This window comes from Oncorhynchus gorbuscha, linkage group LG06 (assembly GCF_021184085.1).
Source record: "Oncorhynchus gorbuscha isolate QuinsamMale2020 ecotype Even-year linkage group LG06, OgorEven_v1.0, whole genome shotgun sequence".
Lineage (NCBI taxonomy): Eukaryota > Metazoa > Chordata > Actinopteri > Salmoniformes > Salmonidae > Oncorhynchus > Oncorhynchus gorbuscha.
The window spans coordinates 87305748-87325291 of record NC_060178.1 but is presented as its reverse complement, the minus strand read 5'-3'; the positions used below and the strand labels follow the sequence as shown (position 1 = coordinate 87325291).

The following is a 19544-nucleotide window of genomic DNA, read 5'->3' as shown; positions in this document are numbered from 1 at the left end:
TCCCAGTGGGTCAGAAGTTTACATACACTCAATTAGTACTTGGTAGCATTATCTTTAAATTGTTTCACTTGGGTCAAACATTTTTGGTAGCCTTCCACAAGCTTCCCACAATAAGTTTGGTGAATTTTGGCCCATTCCTCCTGACAGAGCTGGTGTAACTGAGTCAGGTCTGTAGGCCTCTTTGCTCGCACACACTTTTTCAGTTCTGCCCACAAATGTTCTATAGGATTGAGGTCAGGGTTTTGTGATGGCCACTCCAATACCTTGACTTTGTTCTCCTAAAGCCATTTTGCCACAACTTTGGACGTTTGCTTGGGTTCATTGTTCAGTTGGAAGACCCATTTGCGACCAAGCTTTAACTTCCTGACTGATGTCTTGAGATTTTGCTTCAATATATCCCCATCATTTTCCATCCCTCATGATGCCATCTATTTTGTGAAGTGTACCTTTCCCTCCTGCAGCAAGCAACCCACACAACATGATATTGCCACCCGTGCTTCACAGTTGGGATGGTATTCTTCAGGTTGGAGGCCTCCCTCTTTTTCCTCCAAACATATCAATGGTCATTTTGACCAAATAGTTCTATTTGTGTTTCATCAGACCAGAGGACAGTTCTCCAAAAAGTACGATCTTTGTCCCCATGTGGAGTTGAAAAATGCTGAGCGGCCTAATAGGTTATGTCGATATAGGACTCGTTTTACTGTGGATATAGATACTTTTGTACCAGTTTCCTCCAGCATCTTCACAAGGTCCTTTGCTGTTATTCTGGGATTGATTTGCACTTTTCGCACCAAAGTACGTTCATCTCTAGGAGACAGAACGCGTCTCTTTCCTAAGTGGTATGATGGGTCTTCCAAATGGACAATGACCCCAAGCATACTTCCAAAGTTGTGGCAAAATGGCTTAAGGACAACAAGGTCATGCTATTGGAGTGGCCATCGCAAAGCCCTGACCTCAATCCTATAGAACATGTGTGGGCAGAACTAAAAAAGCATGTGCGAGCAAGGAGGCCTACAAACCTGACTCAGTTACACAAGTTCTGTCAGTAGGAATGGGCCAAAATTCAAACTTTGTGAGAAGCTTATGGAAGGCTACCAGAAACGCTTGACACAAGTTGAACAATTTTAAGGCAATGCTACCAAATACTTAAGTGTATGTAAACTTCTGACCCACTGGGTATGTGATGAAAGAAATACAATCAGAAATAAATCATTCTCTCTACTATTATTCTGGCATTTCACATTCTTAAAATAAAGTGGTGAACCCAATTTTTACTAGGATTAAATGTCAGGAATTGTGAAAACTGAGTTAATGTATTTGGCTAAGGTGTATTTTTAAACCTCCGACTTCAACGGGTTGTACGTGTAACTGATAGACACACACACTACATGTTAATGTAAGTAAATTGTAAAGTATTTTTTATCTGTAATGTCTTTTTCGTTATGTGTCGGACCCCAGTAAGAATAGCTGTCGCAATTGGCATTGGCTAATGGGGATCCTAATATATCAAATCTTTGTTCACGTCACCAGAATAAGACCTTTGTTATTTATTGGAATGGAGCATCACGCACGTCATCTTGCACATTGACCACCCTGTGAAGTTAACATTAACATTTAACATTTAAGTCATTTAGCAGACGCTCTTATCCAGAGCGACTTACAAATTGGTGCATTCACCTTATGACATCCAGTGGAACAGTCACTTTACAATAGTGCATCTAAATCTTAAAGGGGGGGGTGAGAGGGATTACTTATCCTATCCTAGGTATTCCTTAAAGAGGTGGGGTTTCAGGTGTCTCCGGAAGGTGGTGATTGACGCCGCTGTCCTGGCGTCGTGAGGGAGTTTGTTCCACCATTGGGGGGCCAGAGCAGCGAACAGTTTTGACTGGGCTGAGCGGGAGCTGTACTTCCTCAGTGGTAGGGAGGCGAGCAGGCCAGAGGTGGATGAACGCAGTGCCCTTGTTTGGGTGTAGGGCCTGATCAGAGCCTGGAGGTACTGAGGTGCCGTTCCCCTCACAGCTCCGTAGGCAAGCACCATGGTCTTGTAGCGGATGCGAGCTTCAACTGGAAGCCAGTGGAGAGAACGGAGGAGCGGGGTGACGTGAGAGAACTTGGGAAGGTTGAACACCAGACGGGCTGCGGCGTTCTGGATGAGTTGAAGGGGTTTAATGGCACAGGCAGGGAGCCCAGCCAACAGCGAGTTGCAGTAATCCAGACGGGAGATGACAAGTGCCTGGATTAGGACCTGCGCCGCTTCCTGTGTGAGGCAGGGTCGTACTCTGCGGATGTTGTAGAGCATGAACTTACAGGAACGGGCCACCGCCTTGATGTTGGTTGAGAATGACAGGGTGTTGTCCAGGATCACGCCAATGTTCTTAGCGCTCTGGGAGGAGGACACAATGGAGTTGTCAACCGTGATGGCGAGATCATGGAACGGGCATTCCTTCCCCGGGAGGAAGAGCAGCTCCGTCTTGCCGAGGTTCAGCTTGAGGTGGTGATCCGTCATCCACACTGATATGTCTGCCAGACATGCAGAGATGCGATTCGCCACCTGGTCATCAGAAGGGGGAAAGGAGAAGATTAGTTGCGTGTCGTCTGCATAGCAATGATAGAAGAGACCATGTGAGGTTATGACAGAGCCAAGTGACTTGGTGTATAGCGAGAATAGGAGAGGGCCTAGAACAGAGCCCTGGGGGACACCAGTGGTGAGAGCGCGTGGTGAGGAGACAGATTCTCACCACGCCACCTGGTAGGAACGACCTGTCAGGTAGGACGCAGTCCAAGCGTGGGCCGCGCCGGAGATGCCCAACTCGGAGAGGGTGGAGAGGAGGATCTGATGGTTCACAGTATCGAAGGCAGCCGATAGATCTAGAAGGATGAGAGCAGAGGAGAGAGAGTTAGCTTTAGCAGTGCGGAGCGCCTCCGTGATACAGAGGAGAGCAGTCTCAGTTGAATGACTAGTCTTGAAACCTGACTGATTAGGATCAAGAAGGTCATTCAGAGAGAGATAGCGGGAGAGCTGGCCAAGGACGGCACGTTCAAGAGTTTTGGAGAGAAAAGAAAGAAGGGATACTGGTCTGTAATTGTTGACATCGGAGGGATCGAGTGTAGGTTTTTTCAGAAGGGGTGCAACTCTCGCTCTCTTGAAGACGGAAGGGACGTAGCCAGCGGTCAGGGATGAGTTGATGAGCGAGGTGAGGTAAGGGAGAAGGTCTCCGGAAATGGTCTGGAGAAGAGAGGAGGGGATAGGGTCAAGCGGGCAGGTTGTTTGGCGGCCGGCCGTCACAAGACGCGAGATTTCATCTGGAGAGAGAGGGGAGAAAGAGGTCAGAGCACAGGGTAGGGCAGTGTGAGCAGAACCAGCAGTGTCGTTTGACTTAGCAAACGAGGATCGGATGTCGTCGACCTTTTCAAAATGGTTGACGAAGTCATCTGCAGAGAGGGAGGAGGGGGGGGGAGGAGGATTCAGGAGGGAGGAGAAGGTGGCAAAGAGCTTCCTAGGGTTAGAGGCAGATGCTTGGAATTTAGCGTGGTAGAAAGTGGCTTTAGCAGCAGAGACAGAGGAGGAAAATGTAGAGAGGAGGGAGTGAAAGGATGCCAGGTCCGCAGGGAGGCGAGTTTTCCTCCATTTCCGCTCGGCTGCCCGGAGCCCTGTTCTGTGAGCTCGCAATGAGTCATCGAGCCACGGAGCGGGAGGGGAGGACCGAGCCGGCCTGGATGATAGGGGACATAGAGAGTCAAAGGATGCAGAGAGGGAGGAGAGGAGGGTTGAGGAGGCAGAATCAGGAGATAGGTTGGAGAAGGTTTGAGCGGAGGGAAGAGATGATAGGATGGAAGAGGAGAGAGTAGCGGGGGAGAGAGAGCGAAGGTTGGGACGGCGCGATACCATCCGAGTAGGGGCAGTGTGGGAGGTGTTGGATGAGAGCGAGAGGGAAAAGGATACAAGGTAGTGGTCGGAGACTTGGAGGAGAGTTGCAATGAGGTTAGTGGAAGAACAGCATCTAGTAAAGATGAGGTCGAGCGTATTGCCTGCCTTGTGAGTAGGGGGAAGGTGAGAGGGTGAGGTCAAAGAGGAGAGGAGTGGAAAGAAGGAGGCAGAGAGGAATGAGTCAAAGGTAGACGTGGGGAGGTTAAAGTCGCCCAGAACTGTGAGAGGTGAGCCGTCCTCAGGAAAGGAGCTTATCAAGGCATCAAGCTCATTGATGAACTCTCCGAGGGAACCTGGAGGGCGATAAATGATAAGGATGTTAAGCTTGAAAGGGCTGGTAACTGTGACAGCATGGAATTCAAAGGAGGCGATAGACAGATGGGTAAGGGGAGAAAGAGAGAATGACCACTTGGGAGAGATGAGGATCCCGGTGCCACCACCCCGCTGACCAGAAGCTCTCGGGGTGTGCGAGAACACGTGGGCGGACGAAGAGAGAGCAGTAGGAGTAGCAGTGTTGTCTGTGGTGATCCATGTTTCCGTCAGTGCCAAGAAGTTCATCATAGTTTATTTAATCTGTAGCCTAATAAACTGCATGCTATGAGTCGTAGTGTGAGGACCACACAACATGTCATTGCGTGACTCCAAGTTTACTTCAATATTATGGTTATTATATCAATATTTGAGCATAAAAGCATTTCCACTGACATTTTTCACATAATTAATTTTACCGAAACAAAAAGATCCCACCTTGTCTAAATGATTTTGTTTTGTCAACCTTCGGAAAGTTTATCTGACATATACCTTACTTGCATAAAAAGGTTGGATGGAAACCTGGTTACAGAAGCTTCTTTCAAGAAAATGACATTCACCTCTAAATTATGTGTGAGAACTGTTGATGTAGAAAATGGCTTTATAAAATCAATGTTGTTAATTAATATGAACCCTTTCCTCCCTCCTCTCCTCTCAGGTAAAGCCCATCGTGTCCCAGTATCTGAAGGAGAAGGAGCTCCCATACCAGGAGGATAGCTACCTCTCCCGTCTGCAACTCTTCTTTCACAAGTACCAGGAGCTCATGGTTTTCGCACCACCCATCACGGAGCTGGTGGGGGTGCAGTGATGGAGCAGAGAGGTCGAGGATGAGGCGGAGGACAGGAAACAGGGAATATACCATCTACTAACCCATGCTGCTATGTGCAGTCACTGAATTAAGAGACTGCTACCACTGTCCTACTGTATCTAGGAGGATCATTCTTTAAGTGCACAAACTCCAACTCACTGACATTAACATAGCAATATATATACTGCAATATTAATAAATGATTTCTGTCGAAAAACAATTACATGAAACAAATACACTGTAAATGTATCTGCACGATCTAACACTATAACATGATAGGCTATACCAATGATCTTTACTCAAGACAATGTGTAGTTAAACAACCCACTGCGCACATAACGGTTGAATCAATGTTTTTTTACATTCAATTTTAATTAAATTATGTGGAACCTAAGTAGAATAGACTAATTGATGTCTGTGCCCATTGGGAACAAAAATAAGGCACTTTATGGGATAAATACACTACCATTCAAAAGTTTGGGGTCACTTAGAAATGTCCTTGTTTTTGAAAGTGTCCATTAAAATAACATCAAATTGATCAGAAATACAGTGTAGACGTTAATGTTGTAAATGACTATTGTAGCTGGAAATGGCAGATTTTTTAATGTAATATCTACATAGGTGTACAGAGGTCCATTATCAGCAATCATAACTCCTGTGTTCCAATGACACATTGTGTTAGTGATATGTCATTTTGTAATCAATGTTCATTAATTTCAATCATCTTAATTGGTCTGAAACCCAGAGTTTGTAAAGTTCTGGTTGAAATGAAACAGACAGAATTCCCAGCTCACAATTGATCAAATCCAAGTTTATTTGCGAGAGGTCTCTCGTGCATACACAAAGACTTTCCTTTTATAACATTCTAACCTACGCACATACATACACACTAACATTTGGATTCTCTTTTTCTCCTGAAGTCTCACCACAGTTTATTACCACTCAGCTGACAGTTCCAGTCCCCCTCAGATACGGGAAACTTGGAGGGGCTCTCCCTGTCCTATCTCCCCAGAGTTATAGCTGGGTCGGTTCAAACATAGGTTAAGGATCCTCTTTGTTTTCATTAGGCACACACATACATTCCTCTCTTCCCCCCTCCAACCTAGATGGAGCTGTGTTTATTATTTTTTAATTACTCCTTGTTCATGCTACATAACCTCTGATCCCTAATGGTTAAGTTTCCAGGTAGAATTATCATGCATCTTAACCTCTTCGAGATAGGGGGCGCTCTTTTAATTTTAGGATAACGTTCCCGTTTTAAATAAAGATATTTTGTCACGAAAAGATGCTCAACTATGCATGGAATTGACAGCCTTGGAAAGACAAAACTCTGACGTTTCCAAAACTGCAAAGATATTATCTGTGAGTGCCCCAGAACTAATGCTACAGGCGAAACCAAGATGAAGTTTCATACTGGAAATGCCCCAGATTCTGAAGGCGCTGTGTTCCAATGTCTCCTTATATGGCTGTCAATGCGCCAGGAATGAGCCTGCCCTTTGTGTCGTTTCTCCAAGATGTCTGCAGCATTGTAACGTGTTTGTAGGCATATCATTGGAAGATTGACCATAAGAGACTACATTTACCTGGTGTCCCGCCCGGTGTCCTGTGTCAAAATTATTGCGTAATCTGTAGGTCCATGCGCGTTCCATTTCTTCAGAAGAGAAAGTCAACTGCCACGAAGGATTTTATCGTCGAAGATATGTGAAAAACACTGAGGATTGATTCTAAACATCGGTTTGCCATGTTTCTGTCGATATTATGGAGTTAATTTGGAAAAAAGTTTGCGTTTTAATGACTTAATTTTCGTTTTTTTTCTTACCCAAACGTGATGAAGAATGAAGAAAACGGACCAAACGGTCTCTAACCAGAATAAAATGAGGTGTGGGGGGCCCTGGTGCACAACTAAGCAAGAGGACAAGTACATTAGTGTCTAGTTTGAGAAACAGAAGCCTCACAAGTCCTCAACTGGGAGCTTAATTAAATATTACCCGCAAAGCACTGCGCGCGTGAGTGCATACATTTTCATACTGGTGCCCCGTGGGAATCGAACCCGTTGCAAGCGCCATACTCTACCAACTGGCCAGTTTATGATCTAACATAGCAATAAAACATGAGCTAGGTTTACCACCAGAGGTGTGTTTCCATCAAACAGACTAGTTGCGGATAAAAAAAGGCTGTGCGTGATTACATTGTGCACATAAAAAATTACTTTTGTGGTTATGTTCCCATGTACCAAATAACAAACACAAGTCAAATGAGTTTCCATCGCAATTTCAACTCTACCGATGGTTTTGTTACAAAAACTCTTGCACAATCTAATTTTGGCGCATACTCTCTAGACAAGACCACTGATAAACTGGATAGGGGGTTCTGTGATGAGATATGGATAGAGTGTAATTTAATTTAATAATTGGCAGCCAAGAACCGATCATCATGTCACGAGCATTCAAATAATAGCCTTCCCTCAATATTTAGCCAATTGGACATTTGCATGATCACCGTGCACTTAACCACCATGTGAAGTTCATCATTACTTATTTTATCTGCTTATAAACTTAATGCTTTTCCACAATGTGGTGGAAGGCTCATATCGCGTGACTCCAAGTTTACCTCGATATGATGGTTATTAAATCAATATTTTCAGCATAAAGGCGTTTCCATGGCCATTTCTAACATAATTAATTTTATAGACAAAAAGATCCCACCATGTCGAACGAAACTGTCTGTTGACATTTATGAAATTGTATGGACATTTCCTGTTTCTATAAACCCTGTCGTGACCTTTGTGTGTCAGGTAAATCTTCCGCATGAAAAAATGTTGAATGACACTGAGGGGCAGTGTTTTTACAACTAATGCCGGTTTGTCTGAGACTGATGTCGTGCAGGCGTTTGTACACATGCATATACACACACACACGCATTCAAATAAACACATACAAGACCACACACATACATGTAATAGTGCCAGACATGCACACAAACATATACAGTTGGCATTGCTGTTATGATTTTAGTTGTCCTTGATGTCCTTTGTTTTAAATGTATTTGTTTAATTATTTTTTTTGCATTGTTTGCAGTCTGTCCTTTTCAACTTTAGTTCATTCTCTTGGTGCTTTGGGGGGGGGGGTTCTTAGGGGTGGGGAATGGAATTAATTGTACACAGATTTCTTTCGAACTTCATGGAATTATAGACAGTTTGTGTTTTGATGATTACTCTGCCAAGAGCTGTGACTTGAATAAACGAAATGACTGAGATTGTGTCACAAATGGCACCCTACTTACCACTCTATAGCCAATAAGGCTCTGGTCAAAAGTAGTGCACGATATAGGGAATAGGTTGCCATTTAGACTGACTATAAGGAGATTAGTCACAACCTCTGAATTGACCTATTTTTACCATAGACAGATGTAGTTGAGTTGTGAGTGCCAATTATTTTGCAGTGTCTTTAATTCAAAAGCACATCCTTGTTTGCACTAATTACATTCTATATGAAATAAATAATGTAATAATGTCCATTCAAGTGTGCCATGTTTACTTTTAAATAAATTACAAGGCAAAACAAGTTCTAGCCTACCAGCTGAGACATTGTAGTTACGTAAAATACCAGTTTTTATTGCAAGTAAATACCACATGGAGTTTATATTAGTAATGCTAAATACCGGTAGGGAATAGTGGGGTATATTGACCCAATGGTTAGTTGTTTCTAGGGAACACAAAATTAATCATGTGACCAAATATGTAGGAAGTGATCATCATTTCATGGAGTCAGTCTGGTATGCAAGTTAAGTCCAAAAAATGGATTTTCACAAAGTCAGATTAATATATTGTGTTACAGGTTTTTATTATGCGTGTATCTAAACCAAAGTAGATTGTTTTATATATCCGTTGGGGTCTCTATAAGCTACAATATGAGGTCCTAAACCTAGCATGAAAGTGCATCCTTGTAGCGGTGTGGGCTAGTATAGTAAAGATGTTCGCGTTTGAGTAAGTTGAGCCAATGGCCATGGGGTAAGTTTAGCCAATGGCCACCATACAAATTATGTTATTTTGTCAGTTTAATGCATAGTATTTTTGCAATGTGTTTACTAAAAATAACGCATTTTCTTGTTACAGAGCAGATATCATCATGCAGCGTGTATATAAACGTAGAAGTACATTCGAGAAGTAGTAAGGGATAAAAAATAATGACAGAGGGGTTTGATTTCTTTTTTGTCAATATACATGTCCCAGCTAGCATTTTTGGTTAATTGGAAGTTGTGGGAACAATACATTTTTGGTTTCCCATTGATCTGGTAATGAAGCCATACATTTCCTGACCAGTAAAACTAAAATGTTTTTTTTTCTGAGATCAGAAGTGAAAATGTAGCCTGTTCTGGGAAAGTTTCTTTGTAGGTTGCAGGGAGGGTCTGAGAAAGTTTTACTATAATTCCCTTAAAATTATAGGTTGTTTGAAGGAAATTAAATGGCGTTTCCTTGTACATGTTTCAATAAGACTTAAAAAAAACACTGCTAGCGTCAGTTAAACATTCAAGCACAGATAGGACACATGGCAATTCATTTGCTTAGACATTAATCATGCAAATACATTTCTTTATTTTATTGTGGCACAGCATCAGTGAGATTTGATCCTACGTATGATCTTCTGTTTTCTATCCATGGAATTAGTACACTGTGCCATCATACAAAGCAGTTACTTTCAGTCTCTTCAAACAGACCCCATTTCAAAGGAAACAAGCACTCATTAAGATCAGGTGTGGCCAATTAGTGGGCATGGCCAACATACCTGAACACACAAGATAGAGGATTGATAAAGTTTTGTTGACACTAAGAATGGAATGTGTATGTTTTTAAATCACATTCTTAGAACATTAGTAATGTTTTCTTGTGGTTCATGGAAAGTTGTCTTAATGTTCTGAGAACATTACTTTACATAGAACCATGAGAAATCCCGTAGAAAACATTCTACTTACGTACTGAAATTCCCACCTAAGAAACATATGGTTCTCAGAATATTATGTGCTAGCTGGGTATCTTGTACCATTCCCAGAATGTTGTGGGAAGGTTGTATGCAAAATAACCATAGGACAACCATGATCTCACCAAGAAACACATGCTAGCTGGGGTACCTGTGCTAAAGAGAGGAAATGATAGAGTAGCAGAGGCACACAAGTTCTTATCTGATGACATCAAATGCCAAATACAACAGGTACCTTACAGTGAAATGCTTACTTACAAGCGTTAAGTGTTAAGTGTTAAGAAAGTATTTACAAAAATAAACTGAAGTAAAACATAATAATTAAGAAGCAACAATAAAATAACAGTACCGAGGTTATATACAGGGGGTACCAGTATAGAGTCAATGTGCGGGGGCACAGGTTAGTCGAGATAATATGTGCAGGTAGAGGTAAAGTGACTATGCATGGATACTAAACAGAGTAGCAGCAGCATAAAAAAGGGGGTGGTGGGGGGGGGGTGCAAATAATCCATAGCCAATTGATTAGCTGTTCAGGAGTCTTATGGCTTAGGGGTAGAAGCTGTTAAGAATCCTTTTTGACCTGACCTAGACTTGGTGCTCCAGTACCGCTTGCCGTATGTAGCAGAGAGAACAGTCTATGACTAGGGTGGCTGGAGTCATAGTCTGAGCTTGCTAAATATATCAAGAATCTATATCTAGACCAGTTTCAGAGGCGTAATAGCCTTAAATGCAAGGAACTTGCCTACGAATTGGCACATCAAAACATCATCCCTGTCCCAGACAGGTAGTCAACAAATGGAAGGGTAAGTGATTTGAACAGAGCGATCTGAATGTAGGCATAAATTTAAGAGATACAATATACCACACCCACATTCCATGAATTAAACTTTGACCTACCAGCACCATCACCCACTTACCCCAAGTCTACTCAACTTACCCTGTCCCTATGTGCAACTTACCCCATACCCAGTGTAAGTTGTGCCAAGGGACCACTTTATATGGACAAGCTATGTTTTCAAAACTGCTACGTTGAAAGTGCATTCGGAAGCATTCAGACCCCTCGACTTTTTCCACATTTTTTTAACGTTAAAGCCTTATTCTAAAATGGATGAAATAGAAATGTCCCTCAATCTACACACAATACCCCATAATGGCAAAGCGAAACCGTTTTTAAAAAATGTTTGCAAATGTATTAAAAGTATTTACATAAGTATTCAGGCACTTTGCTATGAGACTCGAAATTGAGCTCAGGTGCATCCTGTTGCCATTGATCATCCTTGAGATGTTTCTACGACTTGATTAGAGTCCACCTGTGGTACATTCAATTAATTGGACATGATTTCGAAAGGTACACACTTGTCTATATAAGGTCCCACAGTTGACAGTGCATGTCAGTGCTAAAACCAAGCCATGAGGTCGAAGGAATTGTGCGTAGAGCTCTGAGACATTGTGTTGAGGCACAGATTTGGGGAAGGTGTCACGCCTTGGTCTTAGTATTTTGTGTTTTCTTTAATTATTTGTTCAGGCCAGGGTGTGACATGGGTTTATTGTATTGTCGTATTGGGGTTTTTGTAGGCATTGGGATTGTGGTTGAGTAGGGATGTGTCTAGTTTAGGCTTGTCTGCCTGAGGCGGTTCTCAGAGTCAGGTGATTCTTGTTGTCTCTGATAGGGAACCGTATTTAGGTAGCCTTGGTTTCACTGTGTATTTCGTGGGTGATTGTTCCTGTCTGTGTAATTACAGCCTATCTGGTGAAACTAGGTTTCACGTTCCGTTTGTTGTTTTGTATTTTGTATCGTTATTTCATGTGTCACTTTTTCTTTTAAAGTCATGAGTAACCACCACGCTGCAATTCGGTCCGACTCTCTTTCTACAAACGAAGAACTGCGTTACAGAAGGGTACCAAAAAAAATGTCTGCAGCATTAAAGGTCCCCGAAGAACACAGTAGCCTCCATCATTCTTAAATGGAAGAAGTTTGGAACCACCAAGACTCTTCCTAGTGCTGGCTGCCCAGCCAAACTGATTAATCGAGGGAGAAGGGCCTTGGTCAAGGAGGTGACAGAGCTCCATAGTTATTCTGTTGAGATGGGAGAACCTTCCAGAAGGGCAACCATCTCTGCAGCACTCCACCAATCAGGCCTTTATGGTAAAGTGGGCAGACTGAAGCCAGTCCTCAGTAAAAGGCACATGACAGCCCGCTTGGAGTTCGCCAAAAGGCACCTAAAGTCCCTGATCATGAGGAAAAAGATTCTCTGGTCTGATAAAACCAAGATTTATCTCTTTGGGATGAATGCCAAATGTCACATTTGGAGGAAACCTGGCACCATCCCTACGGTGAAGTACGGTGGTGGCAGCATCATGCTGTGGATATGTTATTCAGCAGCAGGGACTGAGAGACTAGTCAGGATTGAAGGAAAGATGAACAGAGCAAAGTACGGAGAGGTCCTTGGTGAAAACCTGCTACAGAGCGCTCAGGACCTCAAACTAGGGCGAAGGTTCGTTTTCCAACAGGACAAGCACACAACCAAGACAACGCAGGAGTGGCTTCAGGTTAAGTCTCTGAATGTCCTTGATTGGTCCAGCTAGAGCCCGGACTTGAACCGACCAAACATCTCTGGAGAGACCTGAAAATAGCTGTACAGTGATGCTCTCCATCCAACCTCACTGAGCTTGAGAAGATCTACAGAGAAGAATGGGAGAAACCCCCCCTTAATACAGGTGTGTCAAGCTTGTAGTGTCATACCCAAGAGGACAAGGATGTAATCGCTGCCAAAGGTGCTTCAAAGTACTGAGTAAAAGGTCTGAATACTTATGAAAATGTAATATTTCCAGGGGTTTTAAAATTATACATTGGCAAAAAATCTAAAAATAACTTTGTTTTGTTTATGTGGTATGGGGTAGATTGATGAGGGAAAAAAAACACTTTAATCAATTTTAGAAGGCTGTAAAGTTACAAAATGTGGAAAAAGTCAAGGGGACTGAATACTTTCTTAATGTACTGTACATGAATTCTGATTAGTTCCAGGGATTCACAACATCTGGAAGGTGTACCTGTGGATGTATTCCAAGGCCTACCTTCAAACTCAGTGCCTCTTTGCTTGACATCATGGGAAAATCAAAAGAAATCAGCCAAGACCATCCTTGGGAGCAATTACCTGAAGGTACCATGTTCATCTGTAAAAACAATAGTATGCAAGTATAAACACCATGGGACCACGGAGCTGTCATACGGCTCAGGAAGGAGACACGTTCTGTCTCCTAGAGATGAATGTATTTTGGTGCGAAAAGTGGAACAACCTTGTGAAGGACCTTGTGAAGATGCTAACATAACCTGTTAGGCCGTTCAGCAAGGAAGAAGCCACTGCTCCAAAACTGCCATAAAAAAAGCCAGACTACGGTTTGCAACTGCACATGGGGACAAAAATTGTAATTTTTGGAGAAATGTCCTCTGGTCTGATGAAACAAATAGAACTACCTGGACTACCTGACATGATGACTCCTTGCTGTCCCCAGTCCACCTGGCCATGCTGCTGCTCCAGTTTCAACTGTTCTGCCTTATTATTATTCGACCATGCTGGTCATTTATGAACATTTGAACATCTTGGCCATGTTCTGTTATAATCTCCACCCGGAACAGCCAGAAGACGACTGGCCACCCCACATATGCTCTCTCTAATTCTCTCTCTCGGAGGACCTGAGCCCTAGGACCGTGCCCCAGGACTACCTGACTTGATGACTCCTTGCCGTCCCCAGTCAACCTGACTGTGCTGCTGCTCCAGTTTCAACTGTTCTGCCTTATTATTATTATTCGACCATGCTGGTCATTTATGAATATTTGAACATCTTGGCCATCTTGGCCTGTTCTGCCTTATTATTATTATTCGACCATGCTGGTCATTTATGAATATTTGAACATCTTGGCCATGTTCTGTTATAGTCTCCACCCCGCACAGCCAGAAGAGGACTGGCCACCCCACATAGCCTGGTTCCTCTAGGTTTCGGCCTTTCTAGGGAGTTTTTCCTAGCCACCGTGCTTCTACACCTGCATTGCTTGCTGTTTGGGGTTTTAGGCTGGGTTTCTGTACAGCACTTTGAGATATCAGCTGATGTACGAAGGGCTATATAAATACATTTGATTTGATTTGAACTGTTTGGCCATAATAAACATCTTTATGCTTGGAGGAAAAAGGGGGATGCTTGCAAGCCGAACTAAACAATCCCTGCTGTGAAGCACGGGGGTGGCAGCATCATGTTGTGGGGGTGCTTTTCTGCAGGAGGGGCTGGTGCACTTCACAAAATAGATGGCATCATGAGTGAAGAAAATTATGTGGACATATTGAAGCAACATCTCAAGACATCAGTCAGGAAGTTAAAGCTTGGTCGCAAATGGGTCTTCCAAATGGACAATGACCACAAGCATACTTCTAAAGTTGTGGCAAAATGGCTTAAGGACAACAAAGTCAATGTTTTGGAGTGGCCATCAAAACCCTGACCTCAATCCTATAGAACATTTGTGGGCAGAACTACAAACCTGATTCAGTTACACCAGCTCTGTCAGGAGGAATGAGCCAAATTCTTATTATGGGAAGCTTGTGGAAGGCTATCAGAAACATTTGACCCAAGTTAAACCATTTAAAGGAAATGCTACCAAATACTAATTGAGTGTATGTAAACTTCTGACCCACTGGGAATGTGATGAAAGAAATACAATTTGAAATCAATCATTGAGCCAATGGCAAGTTGAACAAATAGTTTTCTTCCCAGGTGCAATGCAAGGCATTATCGCTGGGATATAACAGGGATATAACAGAGATAACAACAGATAACAACAGGGCCTGGCCTATGTTTAAAGTGTTTAAAAAAGTACAAAGTGTTTGTTTGGTGTTACTGTAGGTCTGTGTTAAAATATGTTTAAAATGATTAAAACACAAAAAAGTGATTGTTATGGAAATAAAGATAGACATGGTTTAAAAAAAGTATAATATAGTATAATATTTAATTCAGTACAGAAATTGGTAGCCGGGTTAACTTAGCCTGTCCCGTTGCTCAACTTACCCCATACATGGGTTAAGTTGTGCCAAGACCCCACTATTTTTGGACAAGCTATATTTTAAAAACTGTAATGTTTACATAAGTGCTGATACATTTCCAGGGATACACAACATCTGTAAATATATGTAGATATCTTTGTTAGAAAGAACACTATATGTCCCTTGACGGAGTGATGCTGAATGGCTCAACTTACACCACTCAATGATGGTGGTTAAAAGCTGAATTTTGATAATATTACCATTGTATCAACACACTCGTCACTCCCTTTCAACAACGTTAAAAATTTGGCACAGTAGGCATCAAGTTACTTGCCTTTTAATGTTGCATAAACGTTTGAAAGGTCTATAATTTTTACTGAAAACGATCCAAGTTAACATAGGCCGTAGACGCTATCAATTGCCTAACTTATAAGCTTAGGCATATTTTTGAACAACATGATTTTGCGCTCAGAAGGGATAACATGATGTAGGTTAATTCAATAATAAAAAATAAAATGTTTTATTAGCCTAGTTGTTATATGTATTTAGGCATATCATGTGAATTTGGCCTAATGTGAAATCATTGTCAAACGCACAAAATATTTTGTCTCATATAGGTCTATAATTTATGGGTTGGTAATGTAGAAATATCAAAACATTCTTTTAACAACTCCAAACCAATTGCCTGTCTATGGTGCAGGAACCACTGACTCACTGCCTTTTTCTATTGTCAAGACACCTGCTGGTAACTGCTTAGGACAGGCCTTGAGGTCTCCATAATATCTGCCGACTAGGTGTAACGCTTATGACTAAAGAGGCTTCGTGCATAGCTTTTATTTTTTGCACATAAGAGTAGGAGTAAATAGTCTCTATTCTCAGCACTTACGACCAATTTTTCTACTTTGAGACACTGTGGATACGGGCCCTGGCCTCTATTAAATCTCAAATTCTATCAATACTTGCCTTTGAATTGAACTTCCCTGCATTTCAGAATTTTGAAATTGACCAACCGCTTGGAAATATGAAGAACAAGCCTATTCCTCTTGTAGGATACCCTAGTTTTCAGAAAATATGGGGAATCAATTAAAGGCTTGAGACACCTTTGTATAATCATCTGATAGTGTTATCGTCAATTATCAAGTCATGATCAACTCCAGCATTAAAACCATTACACACAGACGAGAGCAGTACTACACCTCTGTGTACAATCTGTAACATGAGTTCCACCCATGTTGCTTCTTTTTTCTCTGTGATCTGACACACAAGGAAGTAAAAGGGGAGGGCTCCCACATGAAGAAAATACATCAGTTTACTATAGAATACTACCCTACTTACTATAGAATTCACATAGTTGAGGTGTGGCTTGGGAGACTCCAGAGGGATCCAGGAAGAAACTGACTCGGGTTAGCCAGAGGCAGATGCAGAACAGGAGCGGCTAAGGAAGTTCGTCTCAAGAGAGTAAGAGAGCAGAGGAAACTACTGTAGAGAGACACGGCAGACACAGAAAACAAGTCAAAATCCAAACCAGACCAGAAACTCTGCTGCACTGTGTGTTCCAGTGCTCTCAATAAGAATTACCTCACTACCTGTGGCCACTCAGTCTGTGCCTCCTGCTTGAGGAAGAAAGGTAAAGGCTGTCCTGAGTGTCTACAGAGCTCTGGCAAGCCTGAAACTGCACCTGTGGAACAGAATGGAACGTTGAATGGAATGGTGGCTGAGTCTCCACCGGTGATCAAAACCAAAGAAAAATATGAAAAGGACATAGAAGCCCAGGATTCAAAGACCGCAGAGGAAACAATGATAAAGGAAGACCTGAAGGAAGCAGAGGACCCTAAAAAAGCAGAGGAAGAGAAAAGGAAAGAGCGAGAGAGTGACCCTCCACAGCCTGCAGAGGAAGTGAATGAGGATGGGGTGAACAAGAAATCGAAGGAAGAGAAAGCAAAAGAGAACGCAAAGGGAGAAGACAAGGCAAACGAAGAAGAGGTCAAGGAAGAGGTGAAAGTAGAGTCGTTGGGACTTGATGATGTTGTGTGTGACTCATGTATGGAGACGAGCCCGTGCATGGCCCTAAAGTCGTGCCACACCTGCCTTGTGTCCTACTGCGAGGCCCATCTCAGGCCCCACTTGGAGAACCCCAAGTTCCAGAACCACCGTCTGGTGGAGCCGCTGATGGACATCGAGAGACGGACCTGTGAGATTCACAAATGGTCCCTGGAGCTGTTCTGCTGTTCTGATGCTGTGTGTGTCTGTCAGGACTGTGTGACAGAAGACCATAGAGGTATTGCACTCTCTTCTGCATGCAATCTTTCACCCTCTCTTATTCTCAGTTTAGAGTGGAATAAAAACTCACTTCGCTCTAAACAGGATGTTTTGTTCACAAACTCATCCAAAGCATTACAACAGGTGTGGAAGTCTAAAACATCCAGGAACATTTCACCAGCATGAGCACGTGTAGTAATACATTGGCTATTGTCATGGTAGCCTGCACTGAGCTTGTATTAGTATCCTTAATGATATGGCAAAATTCATAATTTGTCCATAAAAAGTATATAAAGAAGATGTCCTTCATCAGTCCACATGTTCTTACCCAAGTCTTATGCCATAATGAATTTGGCTTGCATCAAAGGCAGCTGCTCTTATTTAAAGTAATAATGAACTTGTATCAACTAGAGCCTTCACACATTTTGACAACAGCTAGGCTATATATAGAAGGGTCTGACTGGTTGTAGGTCTGACTGGTTGTAGGTCATGTTAGCACTTCTGTCAGCCAGGACATGGAGAATGATGGAGTCCCACTATGTTGTTTTGGTCTCAGTCTATAGTCACTGTAAGGACACACTGCTTTTTTAATAAAGTTGACTTTTCATGTCGACTGCAAAGACAGGATTACTTTTAATTCAATTACAGGGATATTCCCATATAAAAACGGTTGTCCTATATCACTGTGTGATTATTGTCCAAGTTTCACAGTACAGTAGTACATTCTGGAAACTCTGGACTAACATATACAGTTTAGCACTCAAGCAAAAACACCACACGGAGACCGCAAATCAAGAAAACAGAATTGAAAATCTGACCAAAAGAATATATTGACTGACATTCTTAATGCAGTCGGTCACAGAGAGGAGCTTCAACCCCTGCTGGTACAACACAGCAAATTATCCCGTGTTGAATCAACAGAGAGTGTTAAATGTAACTGTTCCAATGTCTATACGGGTCTACACTGTGTTAAATTAACACATTGCTTAATGTAAAGCCTTAATTGTATATTTCCCAGGTTGTCTTGCCTTTCGAGTGGATTGTAGAGTTACTACCCATGGCTGTATTGATTAATGACAGAGACATGGTTGTTGCAGTCATACATGTTTTTGTCCTACAACCTTCACCAAGTGAGATCCGAAGCAAATATTATCATTAAAATGTATATATTTAAGTCAATAGGATACATATTTCATATTGCCTTATTTTGAGGGCCTAGTTTTGCCCTAATACTGCAGCCTGAATTTCCTTGTTTACATGCCACAGACAATTTCACCACAAAAGCTGGATTCAAATAGGAATTACACATCACCTTGCAAGCTAGCATAATGTGACTTGCATGCCTGATGTGGCCTGTAAGCGACCATGTGTTTCAGGCCATTATATTACACTCAGGCAAAAAGGTTTAGATTTGTTCCTAAAGGGGTACAAACACTTCAAATCAAAGTTTGTCACTTGCGCCAAATAATTTTGCACGCCCAATTTCAGTTTTTGATTTGTTAAAAAAAGTTTGAAATATCCAATAAATGTCGTTCCACTTCATGATTGTGTCCCACTTGTTGTTGATTCTTCACAAAAAAATACAATTTTATATCTTTATGTTTGAAGCCTGAAATGTGGCAAAAGGTCGCAAAGTTCAAGGGGGCCGAATACTTTCGCAAGGCACTGTATATGTTGAACAGCGGGTGGTGGGTGGCGTGACACAATGCAGATAGTCCGGTTAGCCAATGTGAGGGAGCACTGGTTGGTCGTCACTGTAATGGTACCCTTTAGTTATAAGTGCATAATTGTACCCCAGTTCATACCTCAGGCCACATCAAGCATGGAAGTAGGGTTGCAAAATCCCTGTGACTTTCAAAATTCCAATATTTTCTGCTTCCTTTTCCAGAAAATATCCAACCAGGATTTCTGGAAAAACTGGGAATTTTGCAACCCTACCTGCACATGGATGCGTTACTCAAATTCAAATCAAAACAGTAACTATCTGTTTGAGTAAAAATACAAAATCACTTTAACTGTACTCAGATAATGCATAGTATGTGCAATGGTTTCCCTCAAAAGTTCTGAGTAATGACAGCACGTTGGGCTTTACAGTGTAGCTCACACCTGTTATTTGCACAGTGAGTTATGCCATTCCTTAAGTAAACATATGAATGTATGACAATCCAAGAAGTCAATATTTGACAATAGTCATGCAACAACTCAATTACTAGCTGAATCCTTGGTAATTTACA

The 19544-nt window shown here is 42.2% G+C and overlaps 1 protein-coding gene across 1 annotated transcript in view; it reads left to right on the top strand.

The window, feature by feature from the left end:
* LOC124038485 (fatty acid desaturase 6-like) overlaps positions 1-6331 on the top strand; it is a 30385-nt gene extending 24054 nt beyond the window's left edge. Inside the window, exon 6 of the mRNA XM_046354428.1 lies at positions 4896-6331. Within this exon, the coding sequence (XP_046210384.1) occupies positions 4896-5045 (150 nt within the window). The 3' untranslated portion in view covers positions 5046-6331. The remainder of the gene's footprint in view (positions 1-4895) is intronic.
* Positions 6332-19544: the final 13213 nt, after the last annotated feature.